At 35.9% G+C, this 22,455-nt stretch overlaps 1 protein-coding gene across 9 annotated transcripts in view; it reads right to left on the reverse strand.

Annotated features, from left to right (window-relative positions):
• The window catches only part of LOC309661770 (alpha-fetoprotein-like), a 107,723-nt gene that overhangs the window by 75,710 nt on the left and 9,558 nt on the right, over nucleotides 1-22,455 (reverse strand). For 5 of the 9 annotated variants that reach the window (XR_014264268.1, XR_014264269.1, XM_082463789.1 and 2 more), the window contains exons 1-9: nucleotides 21,315-22,438; nucleotides 21,026-21,167; nucleotides 19,490-19,701; nucleotides 16,064-16,196; nucleotides 13,007-13,104; nucleotides 11,056-11,185; nucleotides 5,358-5,569; nucleotides 3,771-3,903; nucleotides 2,028-2,125 (exon numbers count right to left, since the gene is read on the reverse strand). Coding sequence is in view for 7 of the 9 variants with exons in the window: in XM_082463789.1 (XP_082319915.1) it covers nucleotides 2,028-2,125; nucleotides 3,771-3,903; nucleotides 5,358-5,569; nucleotides 11,056-11,185; nucleotides 13,007-13,104; nucleotides 16,064-16,196; nucleotides 19,490-19,701; nucleotides 21,026-21,167; nucleotides 21,315-21,454 (1,298 nt within the window). In the remaining 2 variants the exon portion in view is untranslated. Of the gene's footprint in view, nucleotides 1-2,027; nucleotides 2,126-3,770; nucleotides 3,904-5,357; nucleotides 5,570-11,055; nucleotides 11,186-13,006; nucleotides 13,105-16,063; nucleotides 16,197-19,489; nucleotides 19,702-21,025; nucleotides 21,168-21,314; nucleotides 22,439-22,455 lie in introns of those variants that run through there. The other 4 variants (XM_082463790.1, XM_082463791.1, XM_082463787.1 and 1 more) reach the window with 2 other exon arrangements.

Here is a 22,455-nt window from a genome sequence, read left to right on the forward strand (position 1 = left end):
TTTGGATGGCTGCAAAATCAGACTCATAATAAAAAGCTTCTGAAATAAATATATGCACAGGCCATTAAAGCATGTATTGGTTGTCTACGACGTGTAGGAATAGAAGCTACAGCAACGATCAGGAAACATGTCCTACTCTCATGGTCTCACACCCTCAGTGGGGGAGATAGAGGAGTACACTCAGTGTAATGAGAGGAATAGAGAATGCTATAGGTGCACACAGAACAACATCTAATCCCATCCCAAGGAGGTCAGGTAGGCTTCCTAGAGGAAATGACATGTGAGCTGAGATCTGACAATAACTAAAAATAAGCCAGGTGAAGGGGAGTGAAAGTAAGAGGGGAGCATTTAGAAAGTCACTGAGTGTGATTTTTCTTAATTAGGGGGGACTGGGAATTAGAGAGAGGAGAAGGAAGAAAGCTTAACTATAGAATCAGATTTACGTTGTTTTTAAGATAATTATGGTTGCTATATAAAGAATGGATTGGAGGTGGGCAAGAGGCAAAGTGAGGGAAGAAAAGTCCATGCCAGTAATTCAAGTGATGGCCTGAACTAGGAGAGTGGTAGTGGGAACTGAGGGATATGGAGAGAGATTTTAATGAGAAAGACTCTGAAGAACTGAATTTGAGGACGACAAAATATCAGAATTATTTATTGCATTTATATTATAACGGAGTTAGGGGAAGAATTTAGCTATAACATCTAATGAAATAGTCAACCTAATCCAGTGCTTCTTAAAGTGTGACCCCTGGATTGGCAGCATCCCCTAGGTACTTGTTAGAAATAAAAATTCTTATGCCCCACCCCAGATTTACTGAATCAGAAACTCTAGGGGTGGGCTGTATTTAACAAGTCCTCCAGGTAATTTTGATGCACTCTAAAGTTTGAGAGCCACAGTCTAATCCTTAAACTAGACGTTAGCAATTAAACACAACAGTAAAAAAATAATAATAAGCCAAATATTCTAAAACAAGAATAATTTTTTTGGATCCATTATTCTGGACATTTAATTTAAGCTCAATATTACGGGACACTATATCAAACTGAACTTTTCCTCAATACTCTGCTTCTTTTTTTTTTCTTTTTTTTTTTTTTTTTTTTTTTTGAGTAGAGTTCCCTGTGCTATACAGCAGGTTCTTATTAGTTACCTATTTTATATCTGTTTGAATTTTAAGATCATTTTATCAAAACACACACACACACATACACACACACACACACACACTAAACTGTTTGGATTTTTATTGAAATAACATCCACAAACATGTCGTGCTCTCCACCTGCTTTTCTGCATTCAGTTGTATATATTTTTTTTTGAATTTTTGAATTTTATTTTAATTTATTTTTTTATACAGCAGGTTCTTATTAGTTATCCATTTTATACATATGAGTGTATATATGTGTGATGAATTGGGAGATTGGGATTAACATATATACTCTGCTTCTTAATAGACCATTACAGTAAGATCTTAAAGATAACTGAAAATTGGCTTTTTTTTTTTTTTGATATCTTAATCTTTGAAATACAATGGGATTTACCAGCCTCTCTGCACACAAAGAGTTACGTGTGCTCCCTCTGACTAAGGTACCTATTTATCTCTACTCTTAATGGTGAAAATACTGTATTTGCTATATTGACCTGACTTGAAACTGACAAAGAAAACCTAGATTAGATTTCTGTTGCAACCTTGACTCCAAATTGCATGCAAAGCCCCAAACTAAATATCCAGGTGAAGGGTAGAGGGCTCCTATGGGATTGCAGAAGGGCAGTCAGGGTCTGCTGGCTCCCTGACCTCTGGGCATTGATTGGAATCTGGAAACTGGCCTAAAAAGCAATGTAAAAACACCCAAGGTTATGTGGACAACTGTCTTATCAAGACAAAGATAGCTAGGTTAATTCTGAACTGAGTTTTTCCTTGGCCTCTGAGATTTTAAGGTTGACTATAGACTCTTAGCAACTCTCAGCAGCAGAAGTCAACAAAAACTCACGAACAACCATAAATCTGGACAATATCTTGGAAGCATACCTGTCATGGAAGTTACTATCTCCTAATTTCTCATGTAAATCACACTGATTTTTCACATGCTCATGGCTTTCACGAACCACTCTTTGAAACATCTCTTCCTGAAAAATAAAGATAATCAGTGTTTATCTAACGTTGCAACAATATATCTTGAGGTAAGATTGCAAAACCATCTTCTGTAATAGTTTAATGTGACTGTTTTACTAAACCCAGGGTTTTATTTACTTAGTGAGTTTGGAAATGTTGAAACAACACATTTTGCTGAAACAGGAATGGCCATGTACTTTGTGGAGAAAAAAGTGGGACAGCAAGATTGATATTTAGTTTCCTGTAGTATGAACTCTTTTATGGGCTTAAATGGCATATTTTACAAGCATAAAGCTAATCATTCATCAAGCCAAAAAGAGGTCCTTAAAAGTAATTTATAGATCTAAGTTTAATTGATCAGAATGTGTGTGCGTATGCGTGCATATTGGTTATTTTTAATAATACAGCATTTTTATGTAAACAGTACAGATATAGAGATATGGATGTAGGTATAGAAATATAGATACATATTAAGAAGTCATGGTTTAATAAAAACAAGTACCAGACTTGAACATAGTAAAGCACTCCACAAATACACGTTGAAGGGAATCACATGGAATTCTCAGAGCTAAATGAAAGTTCAAAGAATTCTTGAACAGTGCAAATAAAATTCCAGTGGGAAGATACGAGTGACCTTGCAGACTTAGCTCTTTGGTAGGAGCACTGGTTATCTTCTTAAGTAATCAGACCCAGTCCACCTGATCCTAATAAACAGTATTTATTATAGTAAATATTTTACCCGATTGGCAAACTGTTTGCCTGGATTTAACACTTAGCCTTGTCCTTACTGCCTGTGTGACATTGGACAAGTCACCTGAACCTTCTGAAATTCAAAACTCTCATCTATAAAATGTAGCTAGTACTTATGCCATTACCTATCTTACCAAGCTGTCATGAGAATAAAATAGGACACTTGTTGTAAAGTTACTTTGTAAACTCTAAACATCCATGCTCCTGTAAGTGGCTATTATCATAATGATGATTGTGGAGTCTACAGGTGATGCTATGAAAGGGTGCTAACCTACAAAAGACTAAGTCGCCTTCATTTAGCCTTCTCTCCGGGAGCAGGAAGATGCTAGGTGTACCTGCTTGAGCTCAAACAGGACAAGAAATGCCTTCGTCCTCCATCCCCACCTCTCTATAAATACGTAAGCCACTAATTAGCATAACAAAAGCCAGAACCACCTGGCTCCTGGTAAACTGTGGATAACAGATTATCTGGTCAGAGATTTGTAAGGCAACCGGCTTTTTCCACGTCAACTACACAACAGGAGCTGCTGACTGTGAACAGTATGATTTCTGGCCTGAGATAGGGACAGTTTCCAGGCCTGCTTGGTGGAAACTGTCAACCTTCCCCCACCCTAATAGGCTATGCTTCCACGCTACCTGCTACCATGCCAAGCAAACTTTAAAGAGAAGATTGCACAGAGTTGTTTTCATAAAACATAGAATCTATAATGCAGTGACTCACACAGAAAGTTGCTGCTGTATAATGATGTGGCCTTTGGTTTAGACAGAAATCAAAGTTTTTGTGTAGTGCTTGCAGTTAGAAAGAACATGCATAATCATCTTACAAAAGTACAGCACTACTAACAGCACTGGACTTTTCCCTATGTTTGCAATCACTTATGAGAAACAGGTTTAAAAAAAAGAATTTACCCCATGACTATAGCATTCCAGAGGATTTTCTAATTTACAGCATTTTCCCAGTAAGTTTTGATATACTGTATCCACTCTTAAAATCACTGAAACTGCCAACTCTGGATGTCTTCTTGAATATTCATAAAGAAACCTGTAAGCACATGAAGCATATTAGAAAGTAAACACTAAATTTCTGAAGCCATAGTCTTCTTTCAAAAGCCAACTATGACCATGAAATTTATTCAATATTTTAACTGACTTTAGGTATTTGAAAATCTTGGGAGGCTGGCAGGGAAGTTTTATTGGTTATATTTTGAGATAAGGAAACCAAATCAATAAAATTACGTGATTTTTCCAAAGTTACACAGTAGTGAGTGGCAGATTCAAACTTGAACCTAAAACATCCTGATAAGCTTTAGTTCCTGGCTCAGGGTCTCTCCTTACTTTTACTAGAAAATCATTTCAAGTGTTTGCGTGAGAACATTTTCTTGATGACCTTTGAGGCTAGATTTTATAAATATTACAATTTTTTTGTAAGACTGTGCTGACTAGGTATTAAATAACCACCTTCCCCTGTTTTCCACATAAGCCTTCAAGCATGAGTTGTCCATAATCTGCACATTCTTCTGGGTTACAAGAAAGAGAAATTTGGACTCTAGAATATTTTCAAAGGAATCATAGAATTGCAGAAGGGACATCTTATCCAACTGCCTCAGTTTACAGTTGGAACCCAAAAGTCTGGGGAAATTAAGTGGCTTGAACTGCATTTCAAAGCTGATGCATGACCAAGCTAGACTGGAACTCAGGTCTCACAGCTCATAGTCTAACGTAATTTCCACTAGGAAGTTGTGCCCATCGACTTTTTCAATACTAAATGCAAGTTTAGGGATAAGTGAGTTCAGGTAATGACATTTATAAGCCAGTGTCAAATGTAATTTCAGAAATATAGCTAAAGTCAATCTACAGAAAACTTTGAGGAAAATTCAAATTCTTATGTTTTGTTAGAATTTAGTTTGCTCCAAATAATACTTCACAAAGTGACTTTGGAACTATTTCAATCATTCAGTAATATTGTCTTACTATTATAATATATTGAAATCAGTTTGCTTTATGCCCAAAATAATTTGCACTTCTGAATGGACACCAGAGATGTTAGAACTCCATCTCTTTAATCTTGAAATGCCACACTATGGTTTTGATAGTAGGCATTAAATTAATTAGAAGAGTTGGCCAGGCAAACCAATCTGAAAGTCTTACTTAGGGATGACTTAAGTCCCTCAGAGCAAAGCTTGCACACACTTGACGCTCACCGTGTTTTTTTAAATTCCTATATTAGTTGTCAACATTTAAAAATCAAGAGATTTCCGACTTCTCTCAAAATGCAGTTGACCCAACGACCCAAAGCCTACATTCCCATACGGTAACAAGTAGCTAGAGCCAAATAGTAGCTGCAACCTTGGACTCCACAAGGCATCTCCTCTCAGCCATTTAACCGTTCACTCACATCATTGGCTCGCCTCTGTCATCATTCAAGTTTGCAACCTCTCCCAAAGAATCCATAAATACAATATCCCATTACTAAGATTTTACAAAAAGCCATATTACTCTTGTAGGAAGTCATCTTGTTTGTCAGTGAATTGTTTGCATACAAACTGGTCTTCTGTAAACCTGCTAAGTGGCAGGGATGAGAGATCAGGTTTGTCATTTTCTGAGTTGATAATGCATTCCCCTCGGAATGGTTCTGGCAGTTCACAGCATGGAGTGATCTTGCTGGATAGTGTAGCCTGTTTAGAGCAGGTATAGTTCATAAGCTGGCTCTATAAACATAAAAGAGCAGTTATTTTTGATGACTTCATTCTGAACTTATTTCTTTTTATTGTTATTAGTAGAAAACCAGAGAAAAACCTGGCATCTTATATTGCTTTTTCCATGGCAAACTGAGAGACCAAAAAGGTCATTTATAGTGACTCATTCTAATAAGAAACCTTCTCTATTTGACTTTACTCAAGTGTCACAAGTTCTTTTAACATCTCTTAAAGAACTTAAAGGGAGACAGACTGTATTATTGTTTTCAAGTTTAGCCCAACAAAATACAAATGAAGATTTTTATTACTTGCTACCGTTGTTATCGTTCTGGGATCCCAGTTTAGAAAACATTTTGTCTCTGTCATTTGCTATATACATTACTGTAATATTACTATAAAACTTACATATTTACTTATATATACACATACAAAAATAAGTACATGTGGGTATGAACAAGCTAGTCTCTATACTTAAGGAACTCACAATCTAGTTGGAGAGTCAAATAATTAAACAACAATAATAATGCATTATAAAATAAATTGTTAGAGAAATGCACGTATTATATTTTGGAATAAAAAAGAGAGACTGGCAATCCAGACTCGATAAAGGTCAGAGTGAAGATCTTGAATGATTTGAGTCTTGAAGGACAAATAGAAGTTAGTTGGAAACAAATGGAGAGGAAAAACCTACTAGAATTATCCATCTTTATATATAAAGAGTCTTAGAGGTGAAGAACATGGAATACTTGGGAAATGATATATAGGACATTCTGAGCTCATTGGGAAAATTTAGTTGAGATTAAGATTAAGGGATCAGGAGAGAAGAAGAATGTACTGAAGATCTAGATCTGAGAGTGGTAAATTGAAGCTGCATTGTGAGGTCAGGTTGAGACCAATAAGGGAGAGTGTGTCCATTATTTAAGAGATGGGCCTGCTCTCGGTGGCTTAATAGGATCCAGTCTGTTTCTTTCTCAATAAAGTCCTATTGAGAAGGGGAGATGTATTGCCTCTGGGCAGTAGTTCTGAGAACCAGGCTGACAGAGGCACTGTCATCTTCAACCTGTAGATTCTAACATTGACCTTAGATTGGGGGTTTTGGACAGGAGATTTTATAGGCCAGGCCTAGAAATGACATAAATCACTTCTGACTAGGCTCCACCTAGTTGTGAGACTGGAGTAAATGTCATTTTCCAAGAACTCTGTCTTGGAAAATAACAGTAAATTAAATAGTCCCTTTGCAAAACTAATTACTTAAAGGAGAAAACATATATACATGGGGGGAAAGGAGGTATAACTACATAATTGATGTTTTTAGCTATCAAATAATAATATTGTCGTGTAGAACTCTATATTTCTAAATGAGAAAGTGCTAATGAAGGAGATTTTTTAAAGGAAAATGTATATTTTAAAACCTGACAAAAATAAGTACAGTTGATTCTCATTATTCACAGTAGTTATAAACACTGAATTTGTGAATATTGAATCATCTGCCCTAGAGGAAAGACAGAATAAGTTTTCTGCAAGTCTCTGGCCACATTTTCATCAACAGATCAAGACATAACCTAATTTTGTGTATGTTTCTGTTTAAAACACCTTATTTAATACAGAGTAGCCCCCCCTTACCCACAGGGGTTACATTCCAAGACCCCCAGTCAATGCCTGAAACTGCAGATAGTACCAAACATTATATATACTATGTTTTTTCCTGTATATACATACCTATGATAAAGTTTAATTTATAAGTTAGGGACAGTAAGAGATTAACAAAAATAGCTTATAATCAAATAGAACAATTATAACAATATACTGTAATAAAAATTATGTGAATGTGGTCTCTCTCTCTCTCTCTCAAAATACCTTTTTGTACAATTTTAATGCCTTTTCCATCTAAACTAAGCACTTATCATGCACTGTGGCCAAAACTTTCGCAGTTTGAGGTGTGACAGCAAAACTAACATGAATTTATTTTTCCTTCTTCACAATTTCACAGATAAAAGATTTGTTCTTACCATTGATCTTAGCAACCTCAGCATTTGATTTTTTTTTCTTATTCCTATTAAGTTGAGAACTTTCACCTTTCCACTTCAAGGATACATTTTACAGCTTCTCTTTGGCAGATCCAAATTGCCAGCATCACTACTCTTGTGCCATTGTTAAGTAAAGTAAGGGTGACTTGAACACAAGCACTGTGATCCCAGGAAAGCCAATCTGATAACCTATATGGCTGCTGAGTGACTAATCCCCAAGAAACGCTGGACAAAGGGATGATTCACGTCCCAGATGAGATAGAACAAGATGGCACAAGATTTCATCATGCTACTCAGAATGGTGCACAATTTAAAACTTATTAATTATTTCTGGATTTTTCTGTTTAATATTTTCAGATGAAAGTTGACTGTGATTAACTGAAACCTCAGGAAGCAAAGGGAGCAATAAGGGGGACAACTGCATACTGGTGATTTATTCACATTGAACTCATAGCCACCAGCACTGTTCCTCATGCATGAACAAAGCTTATCTAAAATACATATTCTAAAATAGAACTACCATACTACCCAGCAATCCCACTACTGGGCATATACCCTGAGAAAACCATAATTCAAAAAGAGTCATGTACCACAATGTTCATTGCAGCACTATTTACAATAGCCAGGACATGGAAGCAACCTAAGTGTCCATCGACACATGAATGGATAAAGAAGATATGGCACATATATACAATGGAATATTACTCAGCCATAAAAGGAAACGAAACTGAGTTATTTGTAGTGAGGTGGATGGACCTAGAGATTGTCATACAGAGTGAAGTAAGTCAGAAAGAGAAAAATAAATACCGTATGCTAACACATATATATGAAATCTAAAAAAGAAAAAAAAAAGTTCTGAAGAACCTAGGGGCAGGACAGGAATAAAGATGCAGATATAGAGAATGGACTTGAGGACACGGGGAAGGGGGAAGGGTAAGCTGGGACGAGGTGAGAGAGTGGCATGTACTTATATATACTACCAAAAGTAAAATAGATAGCTAGTGGGAAGCAGCTGCATAGCACAGGGAGATCAGCTCGGTGCTTTGTGACCACCTAGAGGAGTGGGATAGGGAGGGTGGGAGGGAGGGAGATGCAAGAGGGAAGAGATATGGGAACATACGTATATGAATAACTGATTCACTTTGTTATAAAGCAGAAACTAACACACCATTGTAAAGCAATTATACTCCAATAAAATAAAATACATATTCTTTCCACAAGGCACATCACAGCTTTGAGGAATGCTAGGCAACACTTCAGAACTATACTTGGGCCATTGTAAACAGCTAACTCATCAACAAAAAGCACAGAAATGCAGAAAATGTGGCACTAAATAGACTACAAAAAGAACACCTATTTACAGTATGAGAGCTACAACAAGAAGGCAGAGAGCATCACCTTGCTCTACTGTAGCTGGAACCATGCACATCTGGCAACTCAGATTTCCACTGCTCTGAGCATGCATAAATCTGGGAATGACCACAAAGTGCTGTGAGTATTGATTTGGGGATCACAAATAAATTTTGGCATGTAGGTGAATTCTCAAGTACAGAATTCATGAATAATAAAGATTGACTGAAAAAATGTTTAAATAAATCCGTAACAAAAGAAATGGAGAAGCTGTCACATCAGTTTATATCTCCATCCCTCCTCCAGTTTCACAGACAAACCTCCAGAAAACAGGTAAGTTACAGTGCTATTTAAGTTATTTCAGAGAATTCAAAAGGAAAAATATTCTAACTCATCTTTTAGAAGTTATCATAACTGGATACCAAAACCTGATAAAATATGTGCCAAAAAGAAAGTTCTAGATCCATTTCACATCTAAAGATAAATGCAAAAATGTGACATATATATATAGAGAGAGAGAGAGAGACCATAGATATAGTAAAATGATATTGACTTGTGCAATGTAAAGATGGGTAAATATTAAGAAATCTTTTAATACAATTCATCAATGGATAAGTCAAACAATAAAAATCAAATGATCATCCTAAGAAGACAAAAGAATATTTACTAATGTTCAGAATCCATCCTATTTAAAACAAAACAAGACATCCTCTAAAACAGAGTGAAACATCTCAACACATAAAAGTATCTTTGTCAAGCCAATAACTCTAAACCTGTTTCCTTTATAGTCTAGAATAAAACAGGAATGCCAGAACTATCTAAAGTTACTTTATATTGCTTATGAATACTATCTAATATAATTAAATAACTGGAGATTGTTCTAGCATTCCTGTCATAGTATAGACCATAATAGGAGCTGTTCTAGAGTTACCAGTTTGGCATGGGTATTGTTTATGTGTTAAAGGATTTTAGAGATTTTTTCTTTTGTTTTGTTTTAATACCTATGGATAGGTCCCAAAGTTCCCTGTAATTTTCACCTAATCTTCATGCAAATAGGATTCTGAGAGCCTGTCCTAAAGAGCCAGCCGACTTCTAAGTGTATAGAATAGTATTGCTTCCAGTATGCGTTGAGATTCTTGCCATACGGGAAGTAATCCAAGAAGCAACTCTGTATTGTCTATCTCCAGGATGGAATTGGCAGTAGCGGCCACCATCTTACGGTCAAGCTGAATGTGGCACTGACCAAACAATGGCCAACTGCGATGGCTGTAAAGGGAAAGCTATGGTCCGACCCCAACTCTCTGTTCCAGCAAAGTAGACATTTGAGGACTTAGAATCTTAGGGGTTCTACCGAGTGTTCGATTCAATGATTTTTCTATTTTAATTGATATTGTTACCCACATTCCTTAATCTGTTGTGTAATGGGACAAAAATTGTTGGGGGTAAGGATTCCTGCCCATAAGAGTCATAGATTTCTCACTGAAATCATGATTGTAGTCTGTCTTTGTTTCTGTTTTATGTTTTATCATGATGAAAATTATTCAGTTTTCAAACTTGTAGAATGAATAGGAACATACTTGTAACTTGTGATTTACTAAAACGTTATCAGGATTTTAACAGCTACAATTTTTTCCTTCTCTGGGATTTTGAGACTTTAAATTTGGACGTGGGGCAGGTGAGTTCTATGCTGTCCATGCCCCGGCCCTTGTCCCTTGATGCCACACCTTTGCTTTTGGTGGTTTCTTCTTTCCTCCAGGCTGATAAGGCCTGAGGGTATAGTTTGCAATTCTAAGACTTGCTAGAGATTCAAAGATGAATGAAATACAATCCCAGTTTGGAAGAAAATTAGCAGCCAGCTCTAAAAATTTAAGAATAAAAGAATAAAGTAGATAGAATGAGGAAGGAAGGAAGGAAGGAAGGAAGGAAGGAAGGAAGGGAGGAAGGGAGGAAAAGAAAGACAAAAATTGTTTCATGAGAAGAGAAGAGAGAGGAGGGGAGACACCATTCTGTTGGTAATATTGAGAAATGATAATTACTTTTTTAGATTCATTTATACCACCCTCATCTTTATTTAAAAAGTACAAGTATTTTAAAGAGTTTTAAGAAAAGAGAAAGTCTTACTCTGCCAAGCACACACGCTACTGCATTTCCTTCACAACAGATCTGATGCAGATTTTTAATATCCATGGCCAGTTTGGCAATTTCAGAAAAGTTAGCTCTAGGTTGTTTTTTAGTCAACAGAACAAATTCCCTGAAAAAAAAAAGTACATTTTAAACAGTTTTTTGAATTCAATTCTTTCTAAAATTAGTTGTAGTTCATTGAGTAACCGAAAGAATAGAAACACAGTTGCAAATGTAGGATGAAGACAGTTGTATATTATAAATGTTTTCTATTTCTACACTGATAGAACCCAGAGCCATACAAAGATGTAAATCACAAAATGAAAATTATTCAATTCATAATCGTGTAAATAGAGTCATTTTCATCATTCAAATTATTGTTTAAAGAAGTTGAGTTGCTTAGATAGGTAATTTGGGAATTTATCTGACCTGACTTTCCAAATAAAATTCTTTATCAGAAAGATAATAATTGTAAGATAAACCTCTTAATTACCTTTAAATTACATCAATAATAACATTCTCAGTGGGACAAAGAAATCAAATCCTACTTACTGTGAGATTTCTCATTAGCTTGGGTAAAGGCTTCCTTTCTTCCTTTGTTTGATTTTGTTTTAGGGACCAGACTGGAGATATTTGCAATTCTAATAATTTATGTCCATGGTTATACACATAGGGCTAGATAGTTTCATTTGCCTGTTTACTGTGGTCTGAGACAAGTGATGGGTTTTGTATCATTCCCATTATTTGCCTTGTAATAACTTAGAAAAATCACCCTTCTTCCCCCAGCCCTGACTCAGAGTCTAGAAATCAGGACACTTAGCTCTAGGAAAACATGGTTTCTTTTGGTTTAGAAAGAACTGACTTTGCCTAACTTCACATATTTGCTACTGGAATCATGGATATCATCCAACTCCTTTAAAATTCTGCAATAGTTCCAATAGTTGACACCAGGGAAATCTTCCATAGAGTAGAGATATATCTCTGCCAATTCCCACCTGTATCATAGGCGGTCATGAAATTCTCCAAATCAAGCAGATTTGCATCAATTTTAAAATTTAAACTTTGTCTCAACATTTACTCAAATATCTTGTAATAACCTATAATGGAAAATAATCTGAAAAAAAAATATGTAACTGAATCACTTTGCTGGACACCTGAAACTAACACAATATTGTAAATCAACTATACTTCAATTTAAGAAAAACTTTTATTCAGTGAAAAAAATAATAATAATTGTAAGAGGTTTGGTTCTTCCTTGTCCCTCTCTGTTCACAACTGAAAAACATCCCTGAAATTTTTCTAGAAATATGAAAAATGGGCTTGCCTTATAAGGAAAACTGAGCTTCCAGGCAGCCCACTTTATCCTAAAATTAGGGGAAGCCCTAATTATCCTAAATTGGGGAAGCAGGTGATATAAGGGAAGATGTCTTCAGGGGTCAACTTGGGACAGGAACACAATCTGGGCCAAGATAGAGGCACACTGAGTAGCATCAAGTTCTCCTCCCACCCCACACTCCTCTATCCCCACCCCAAGAAACACCACTCGCTTTTTCTGTCCTACATGACATTAGAGCCAAAATATTTCTTATCTTACAAGAGAAAAATACCTTTTGTCCTCTAACCTTTACCATGCAGAACTACTAAGTGTGAGCATCTGAATGTACAGAATCTTTTGTGCACTGGAGAAGAGCCTAAAGGATTTGAGCTGATGGAAGAAGCTGATAGAGGAGATATCAACCCCACAGGAGATAGTGGGTAGAGAGGAGGACTGTGCATTTTCAGGCACAGCCCAGTGTGCCCTATTGAACAGGTAAGTAGCACACGTGTAGAGAAAGGAACCAGATTTGCACTGAGACATTAGCAAAGGAAAGATAAATGATTTTTCAAATGAGTTTAATCAAAGAGGGTGATCCAAAGCAACAAAGTCCACAAATCTAAATAGGTAACTTACACTGCTTTTGCTACTTTGTGGTTGAATTTAATCCCAATCTCACATAAGTGGTGATGCCTCAAAGATATTTCTCTAACGTATTTTCTGATGGGTTCTAGCTGTAATTAGAAAACCGACTCATCAAAGAACTATGGTAACAACAGAAGAAGTTCATCTCATGGTTAGTAAAGAAGAGAGAAAAATAAAAATCATATATCTCCTCAAAATTAGAAAGTTTTTATTGCCTTATCTATGAGGCCAAATGTAAAAGCATAATTTGGTGAAGGCTCTGTTTTTTTGTTTTTTGTTTTTTATAAAATAGCATCTCACTTCCCCAGAGATTGTTTGTCCCAGAACTTAGACATTTGGCATATAAATGAGAACAAGAATGTGAACAAACAAAAATCCAGAGAGCCACTAGAATAAATTTCGATAACATCTTACAGTTGTATTTTGGTTTTATTCAAGTTACTAGCCCTGTCATCTTGAACATGTCTCCAAATGCTTATCTATGATATATGCTCCAGTTTTGCAATATATATTAATGGAGCCTCCCCCACAAAAATGTTCATATTCTTTAACCCAGAATTTTTACTTTTGACTTCTAATAAAAAGCACATGTATTTAAGTCTCTAACCAAAACTATATATTCAATTTGATCACAACAATGTACAAAATAAAATCTGTGAATGAAAAAAATGAATAAAAGGAAATATACCAAAATTGGTATCTCTGTGTGGTGGGAGAATAAACAATATTTTCAAATTTCAGAAGAGCTCTATATATTCACTTAAAACATTATATTGAACATATATTATTTTAACTTGGGGTAACAGCACCTTACAATGCTTTTTTTAAGAACAAGTTAGATAATGTATACAGAGGCAATATTCAAACCACAAATATGACACAACGATAATAAATTATACTTTATAATTAATTATAAATATAATTATTATTTTTATTCTTATTTTGTTGTATTATACTCATTTGAAATCAAATACAAACAAGCTTATCCACTTCTTCACAAGAGAGTCTGTGAAGGCTTAACTCATAAACTACATTCTCTGATCATAGATACAACTTTTACATGACTGGCTATGCAATTTTCTCTGGGCAAGGAGCAAGAACTTCTAGGAACAGACATCCTGGAGGCAGCAAGACTGTAAACATCACAAAGTGAGGGAGAGGAGAAAAGAACTCTTAGCTAACTTAAAAGCATCTGCTTATGCTTAGTATGTGGATGGACCTAGAGATTGTCATACTGAGTGAAATAAGTCAGACAGAGAAAGACAAATATCATATGATATTGCTTATATGTGGAATCTAAAAAAAAATAGTACTTATTTATAAAACAGACATAGAGTCGCAGATGTAGAAAATAAACTTATGGTTACCAGGGGGAAATCGGGGTTGGGGGGTAGGGATAAATAGGGAGATTGGGATTGACATATACACACTATTATATAAAAAATCGATAACTGAGAAGAACCTACTGTATAGCACAAGGAACTCAATACTCTGAAATGAACTATATGGGAAAAGAATCTAAACAAGAGTGGATATATGTATATGTATACTGATTCACTTTGCTGTGCAACAGAAACTAACACAACATTGTAAATCAACTATACTCCAATAAAAATTAAAAAAAAAATTATAGGGGCACGTTATACATTAAGGAAAGATTTCCTCTGAAAGGGTTAAGATTAAGAAAACTTTGAAACAAGTTACCTAAAAAAAACTAACCTTCATGAAAAAGTTCATTCTTCCAAAATGCCAGGTAATGAGACCTAAGTCTACACAATCACTTGTTTTTGTTGTTTTTAATAATACGAAACCAAAAGGAGACAAAAATGACTGTCTTGCTTAGGAATTCAGAATTGGCTACTGAAGGAATTGGAGATGACTAGGGAAAGAAATATATGTAAGTAGCTTTAATGATAATAGCTACGATTATTGAGTACTTAGCATATGTCAGACTCTTTAGATACATTATTTAATTTCTTACACAAGGTAGATGATGAGGAGCTCAATAGGAGAAATAGGTTTAGAGGAATAGAGAAATAGGGGTTGAGAGGCATATGAGAGAAATTCTCACTGAGGAGATCAAAGAAAACAGCGAGGAAGAAGCGGCACTGCCCTTAGACTTGAGGAATTCATCAAAACGATTATCAAACTACTATTCATTTCAGCATGACCTTGGGAAAATCCATCTGGTGTGCCTTCTAAAGATGGTTATTTTGTGTTGATATTTAGAACCTTTAATGAACATACATAAAAAGTACTTTTATTATGGAACAAATCACCGATTTATGTCTATTCAATGAGGGAGAAAAAGCCACACGGTTAAAATTAAGTGTGAAGCTAACTCTATTTTCTAAAGATGGCTATAATAACAACTTCTATCCCATGTTCTTCTTACAATGAGCTTTTGTTACAGTATATTTACTTTCTCCTTCAAACTGGTGAGATTTTATGGTATTTCAACCAACAGAGTAGAGCAGAAGTAACTTTTGAATCCTGGTCATAAAAGGCCATACAACTTCTGCCCTGAGGCTGCCATTCTGTGAAGCAGCCCAAACCAGCCAAGGCAGAGAGACCACATGGAAAGGCCCTGAGATAATATGAGGAGAAAGAGATGTTGGACCAACCCCCAGGTACTTCAGACCTTCAGAGCCCCAGCCATTGACTGCAACCACATGAAAAATCAGGAGCCAGAAAAGCCCAGATGAGCCCTTCCTGAATTCCTGACCCACTGAAACCATAAGAGTAATAAACTCATTGTTATTGTTTTGAGCCACTAAATTTTGGGGTGTTCTGTTATACAGAAATAATAACTGGAATATTAAATATTTATTATGAAGTTATATTTATGCTAGATCATGCTTCTCAAAATTTAAGGACTCTATGAATTGCCTGAGTATCTTGTTAAAATGAAGTCTTCTTTAGCAGGTCTGGAGAAAAGCTTCAGACTGTATTTCTAACAAGCTGCCAGGTGATGCATATGCTGATGGCCCATAGTCCACACTTAGCATAACAAGTCCCTAAGTAAGAGTTGACATATGAATAGTTTACCTTTATCTGGAAGCATTCAGTCTTATTTTCTTCTCGGCAACAAGACTGAACAGCTGTTTCGTAGCAAGCAGACATGGTCAGAATAGTGGGTCCGTACAAGAATGGATGTTTCCTAGAAGTTTCATAAATGTACCTGTAATTTGACAAATACAAAGCTATGTAATTTGGAATTCAAGAACATATGCTGACACTGTTTCTTAAAAACTTAGGATTCATTTAGTTTTGTTGACCTGAAACTTCTAGAATTTCATGGTGACAGAAATAGGATAGCACTGTACTTAAATGCATCAAAAGTTCACTACAGAGAGATCACTGTGAGGTTGGACAGTGCCCATGAAGTCACCAAATGTACTTTCTGGACCAGTAGGTAAAGAAATCAGTAATTAAAACTTTTCATTTTTATATAAGTAGTAGGAGATAGAAAGTTCAATAGTCTAAACTGATTGTAAATGGAAGATTGTACACCTGGTGAAGGGGAATTAAATTTAGAAGCTATTGGTGGGTGAAGAGGAATCTCTGAAATCATCCATAAGATCTTTCTAGACTAGAAAAGTTAATGCCATTGTCCTCCAAGACGTGTCACACAATATTTTGGTTTCTTACTAAATCCCAGTCTTAATTTGCTTCTCAAATTTATTCTTTACATTCATTATAGAGCCTGGGCACCAGGCCTGCCTTTCACTCATAATCATATCTCCTCACACTATTCCACAAAGCTTACTCAAATTATTTACTCCCCACCTCCCCACACACACAATTACCCCAAAAAAGCTGACATTGCAGACAAAAACTGGCTCAATGTTCACACAAATCCACTTTCTCTTCTTGTTTTCACAGGAAGACTACTTTTCCAGCCTCTCTTGCAGTTAAGTGCGAACATATAACTGAGTTCTAATCAATGAAATACTAATAAACATGCCATACACCACTCCTAGGTTTGGCTATTAATTACTTTGCACAGTTCCCTAGTCTCTCGCTTTCTTTTTTGCAGTAACCTTGGAAACACATGCTCCAGATGGTATAGCTCCAAGGTGGAAGGATCTTGCACTCCTGAGTTACCCCTTGGAAGAGGGGTGTCAGGAGCTGAGCTGAGCTGGAGAAGGCTGACCTGCCAAGTTCCAGAGTAGCCAATGAAGACAAAAAGCCAAAATGAAAGCATAGTTAAGGCTTTAACCATTTACTGGGATAGTATAAGCAAAAGGCTAAACTAGAGAAAATGCTGACCCCCGCCCAACCTCCACCCTCACACCCCATTACTCTTGGAATTTCAGTCAATAGATTTGTTTCATTTCAGCAAAGTTTCTCAAGCCCAACTTGTAAAAAAAGAAAAGCAGAATTGACATTATCAAGATACAACTGCCACCCAAGATAAGGCAAAATTCTTGGTTGATAGGAAATTTCATTGGAGCCATTCAATACCTCTGCTCTCTGTTGGGTACTATGTTAAACTAAGAGTTCATTTTTGTGCTGCAGTAACTTAGTTCCCATAGAGGATTTTCAGTATGAACTAATCTAATTTCAAATCTCCAAAGGCAAAGTTGAACTTAGTATAAGGAAAAGCTTTCTAATAATTAGAGCCATTTAAAAATAGAATGTCGGGGCTTCCCTGGTGGTGCAGTGGTTGAGAATCCGCCTGCCAATGCAGGGGACACGGGTTCGAGCCCTGGTCTGGGAAGATCCCACATGCCGCGGAGCAACTGGGCCCGTGAGCCACAACTACTGAGCCTGCGCATCTGGAGCCTGTGCTCCGCAACAAGAGAGGCCGCGATAGTGAGAGGCCCGCGCACCGCGATGAAGAGTGGCCCCCGCTTGCCGCAACTAGAGAAAGCCCTTGCACAGAAACGAAGACCCAACACAGCCAAAAATAAATAAATAAATATAAAAATAAATAAATAAATAAATAAAAATAAAAATAGAATGTCCGTATTGCAAGGTAACAAAGGGTCACACTTATCTTACAATAATCAAAACTGTCATTGAAAATTCCTTAGATAATCCAAAGATACAATAACTACAGTTTGGTGTATCTGTATTCTATGCTATCTTTTGATAAGACTGAAATAGCAGACTTTTCCTCTAGCTTTGATATAAGTTACTGTTTCTTTGGTTGAGAACTAAACAAAGTTGTTGATATAATTATGAAGCAAGTAGTTAGAAAATTATTTTCTCCTGAATATTTATGGTTGTATGCACATAAGTTAAATTAGCATATAAAATAACTCCTTGATACTGACTTAATTGTAAATGTTCAAGAAGAGATTAGATTCACTGCCTGAGTATTGGTTAGATTTCGTAATCTCTGAATGCTCAAACCTGATTTTATAATGCCCGAACCTGATTTTATAAATCTCACCTAGAGTGGCTAGCACTTCACTTAATAGGTAGCCAAGTTCATATTACAGTTTCCCATTTGGTTGCCCCTAATGTCAGACCAGTTGGAACCGGCCCAATCCCTTGTCCCTTAGTCCTTTCTCCCTAGTGACTGGGGCCATTTAATTCCTTCCTGAAGGCTCAGTAACTTCTGGGGCAATTCTGCCCATGTATAGGTGAATTAAAAGTGTTTACATTGTTCAACATCAAGTCACCCTGTCTGCTCATTCATTTCTGGTTTAGAGTTTCATGTCTAAAATCTGAAATCAAACCACCACCATGCCTTTTGACCTAGATCCAGCAATCAGATCTTTCCCTTATTCCCAGTGTGTGAGTCTGTCTTGACCAGATGGCCAGAATTGCATTCCTTGAGAACTGAAGCTTTGTACTTCTCTTGTCATTTCTACCTCTCTCTGGTTTTGGTTGCCTGCCTCTAACTTGTTCGTACCTCACTCTCAAAAGATAGACTCCTGTGCTAACTAGGAAACCAAAATGTGAACTCACCTACCCATGCGCTATCATGCTATCCACTCCAGATGGGAATTACAGAATCAGAGTTCTTGAGTAGAAAACTCATCTCTGTCGAATCCACAATTATTACTTATTCCTAGGTTCCCAATGACAGACTCTATCTCCATGCCTATCAGATACCCCTCCTGCTATCCCTTGATGAACCTCCCAAACACCAGCCCATTGCCTGAGCTATTACCTGCTCTCTATTCCCAATACTCTGTTTATTGTGCTTTGTCTACTAGACTGTATTTTTCAACATCATTTGCTACTGGTCTGACCAATCTAACCTTTAAGGAGATGGGTCCTTTACAGATCCTAGTCCTTTTTAATGTTTCATGGCGCAGACATTTTCATGCCCTCTTGGGTTCACTGAGACCATGTTGTCATTGTGAGGGAAAAAAATAAATTGTAGCTCAAATTTTCACTTTAATTTTATATAATCAAGCATTGTGTACTCAGAGGCTTTTATATTAAAACAAAAGATCTGTCTTCAAAATTGGAAAATACTCTTTTTCAAAGACCTGGCAAGGAAAAGTGACTTACTTCTCTTTCACTGGCACTGGATTCTCTTTGTCCATCTCACAGATCTGCTCAGGATTTGAAATTTGGAATATATCACTGTAATCTGCAACATCCTTTTTGTATGATAGGAAGCACTTGTGTCTTGCTGAATTATTTGTATTGCAACAGTCAGAAAATACATGTCTGTCAACCAACCCTTGGTTATTGCAAATATGCTCTAGGAAGGTAGTCATCTGTAGGAGGAAATAATAACTTAAGGGAAGGCACTTGTGGTCTACATTTCTAACCACAGGAAAGTTAAGAAATTATACAGAAAAGGCAACTGAGTGCATAATGTTATACTCTGTATCCAATAGTCCCTGGACATAGCTCTTTTGAGTGAAAGCCTTTTAAAATGTTCTTAAGTCTAAATTCCCACATGCTGGACATTGGCCAAACAGAATTTATCATTTTCTCCCTACCTATGTAAGTGCTTCATTTTCATACAGTTGAAGGTATTAAAATAAAGGTAAGCCAAAATGTCCAGGACCTAAAGAAATCAAGGTATTTTTAATAAGAATTACCCACCAAGAAACAGCTGTTAGTTTGCTTTCCTTGCTTCCTGACTGTTTTTAGTTGGTTTCCATGGGACTTTATTTTAAAAGTTAAACTCTGAGGCAATGTGTATTCAGTGTCAAATATTCAAATAGAAATGTAATGATTCAGTTTTCAAGTATCTTTGAATGGCAGTAAATGTGTGGGATGTTGTAAACCTCAAATGACATATGCTTCCAGATTTGTGGGATAAGGGCAGAAAAAGGTCATCTTTGGAAATGGAAATAAGAAGAAATCGATCTAAAATAAGTGAGACTAGCCACTGGCAAAGGAACTTCATTTAAAGTGTGTCTCTAATTAGACTAATGATTTTTCTACGACTACTTAGAGTCTGGTAAAAAATAGGTAGGCTTTAGCCCAAGAAGATGGAGCGAAAAAAATCTATAAATAAAAAAGAAAATTATTTATTTGTATTTAAATTGTTGATATGAGAATAATTGATCCAAAAATATGTAGATTATAAGAATATGTTAGTTTTTATCAAGGATTTTTCTAATCACAAGATAGACATATTTTATGAGACAATAGTAATTTTCAAGATTTTCTACTAAGTGGGAAAAAAGCCTATAATAATATTCACTTTTTTCTTCTTTTTTATATTCTCTTAGAAACTTTTAAAATCAGTACATTAATTTCCCAGAAACCTTTATATGAGGATGTCAGACAATGATATTCTAGTGACAGAGAAAGAGCAACCGACTTAAATTAACAAATTGGCATTCTAGGGTACAATTCATTCTCTTGAGCATTTGGTTCTCAGAGTCTGATCTCCCAGATATGAAATGATAAAATGTAAGTTTATAAACCTACAAAGATTATATCTTGAGTGTGACACATGTACATATTGTTGCCTTAAAATCCCTTGCCTAATTATTCAATCATCCGACTTCATAACAACATCTTTTGTTTGCAATTTAGTTTTTAAAAAAACAGAGAGAAAAAGGCAGAACATGATTCACCTACCAATTGGTGACAACATTCTGAAGGTGATTCGTGTGGCTTGAGGCTCTTGCACTTCTCTGCAAGATCTAGTAATTCTTTAACTATGGTTTGTACTTTTTCATAAGTCAATTTCTGAAGAAACTGTGCAACCATAATACTAGTGCTGAAACAGAACACTTGTGTGAATGCTGAAGATAGAATCAAACTCTTTTCCTCCATCAATCTTGTTATATCACTGCCCTACTCCCCCCCAAAAATAATTAATATGATTTTACATTTCAAACAAAAGAATACTGATAATAAAACTCACACAGCTCTTAAGTTCTCCTCTAGATAATTCTGGCTATTAGCATGCTGCATGGCTGAAAAAAAAAATGAGATTTTATTTGCAGAAGAGGAAATTTTCCAAACTGAAATCCCCCTTGACAAGTCAAATATATATTTATTCATTCATGAATTTCCAGATTTGTTTTTGTTTATATCATAAACCAGAACAAATTATAAGAATATATCTTTTCTTTTATTTAAACTGTATTCTGTGAATGATTTCTTTCTAGTCAAACACATCATGTAGTTGAAAACCGTCTTTGGCTTACAAATAAGTTGCACATACCTGTATTGATACTTCTGAATTAAGTAAACTTGACTCTTTGGTTATCTCTTATTAGAAGTTACTAGCACACGCAAAGAACACTAAGAAAATTAAAGCCTGGCATTAGGAACAAAAGTATAAACTTTAACACTTTGCCAGGCTTAATTTGGCAAAGACAGTAACTCATACATCTTGGATTCGCTCATCATCTTCATCTTCATCATCTCCACTCACCACATACACATACACATCCTCTCTATTGAAAACAATGTCTTCCTTCTAATATCAATAGCTTCAAAAGAGCTTAGCAGCTATCTATTTAATAAAGAAACCATTATTATTTACATATTAACAAGTAAAGGCTTTGGAGACAGTTATTCTGAGTTCAGCTTCTAGCCCTGATACTCAATATGGCCTTGAGGAAATAACTTAAGCACTCAGAGTTTCTGTTTCTCTATCAAATGTAAATAACTGCTACTGCATTGGGTGGTTGTTAGGATTAAATGAAAGCCTATGTGTGAAGCATTGAGCACAGTGCCTGGCACATAGTAGGTACTGAATAATGTAGTTCATGGGATTATTCTTGCTACTATAAACACTATTGCTCTATCTAAAATCATTTATCCAATTTTAAATACAAGTTTGAAACACGTCATTCTCTCACCTAGAGTGGAAGTAAGGTGGAAAATGAAAATGAGATCTTCCTGTGTGTGCTGCCTCAATATATCAATTCTCTTTCTGTATCTATTCCACAGGTTAATTTCTAGCAATCTTCAATGACTCTACTGACAGTGATAAGCACTGAGAAAGATAAGCCTTTCCATGTATATGTTAATAGTCATTATGTTTCATCTCCTGG

The sequence above is a fragment of the Balaenoptera physalus genome (assembly GCF_965194825.1).
Source record: "Balaenoptera physalus genome assembly, chromosome: 5".
Taxonomy (NCBI): Eukaryota; Metazoa; Chordata; class Mammalia; order Artiodactyla; family Balaenopteridae; genus Balaenoptera; species Balaenoptera physalus.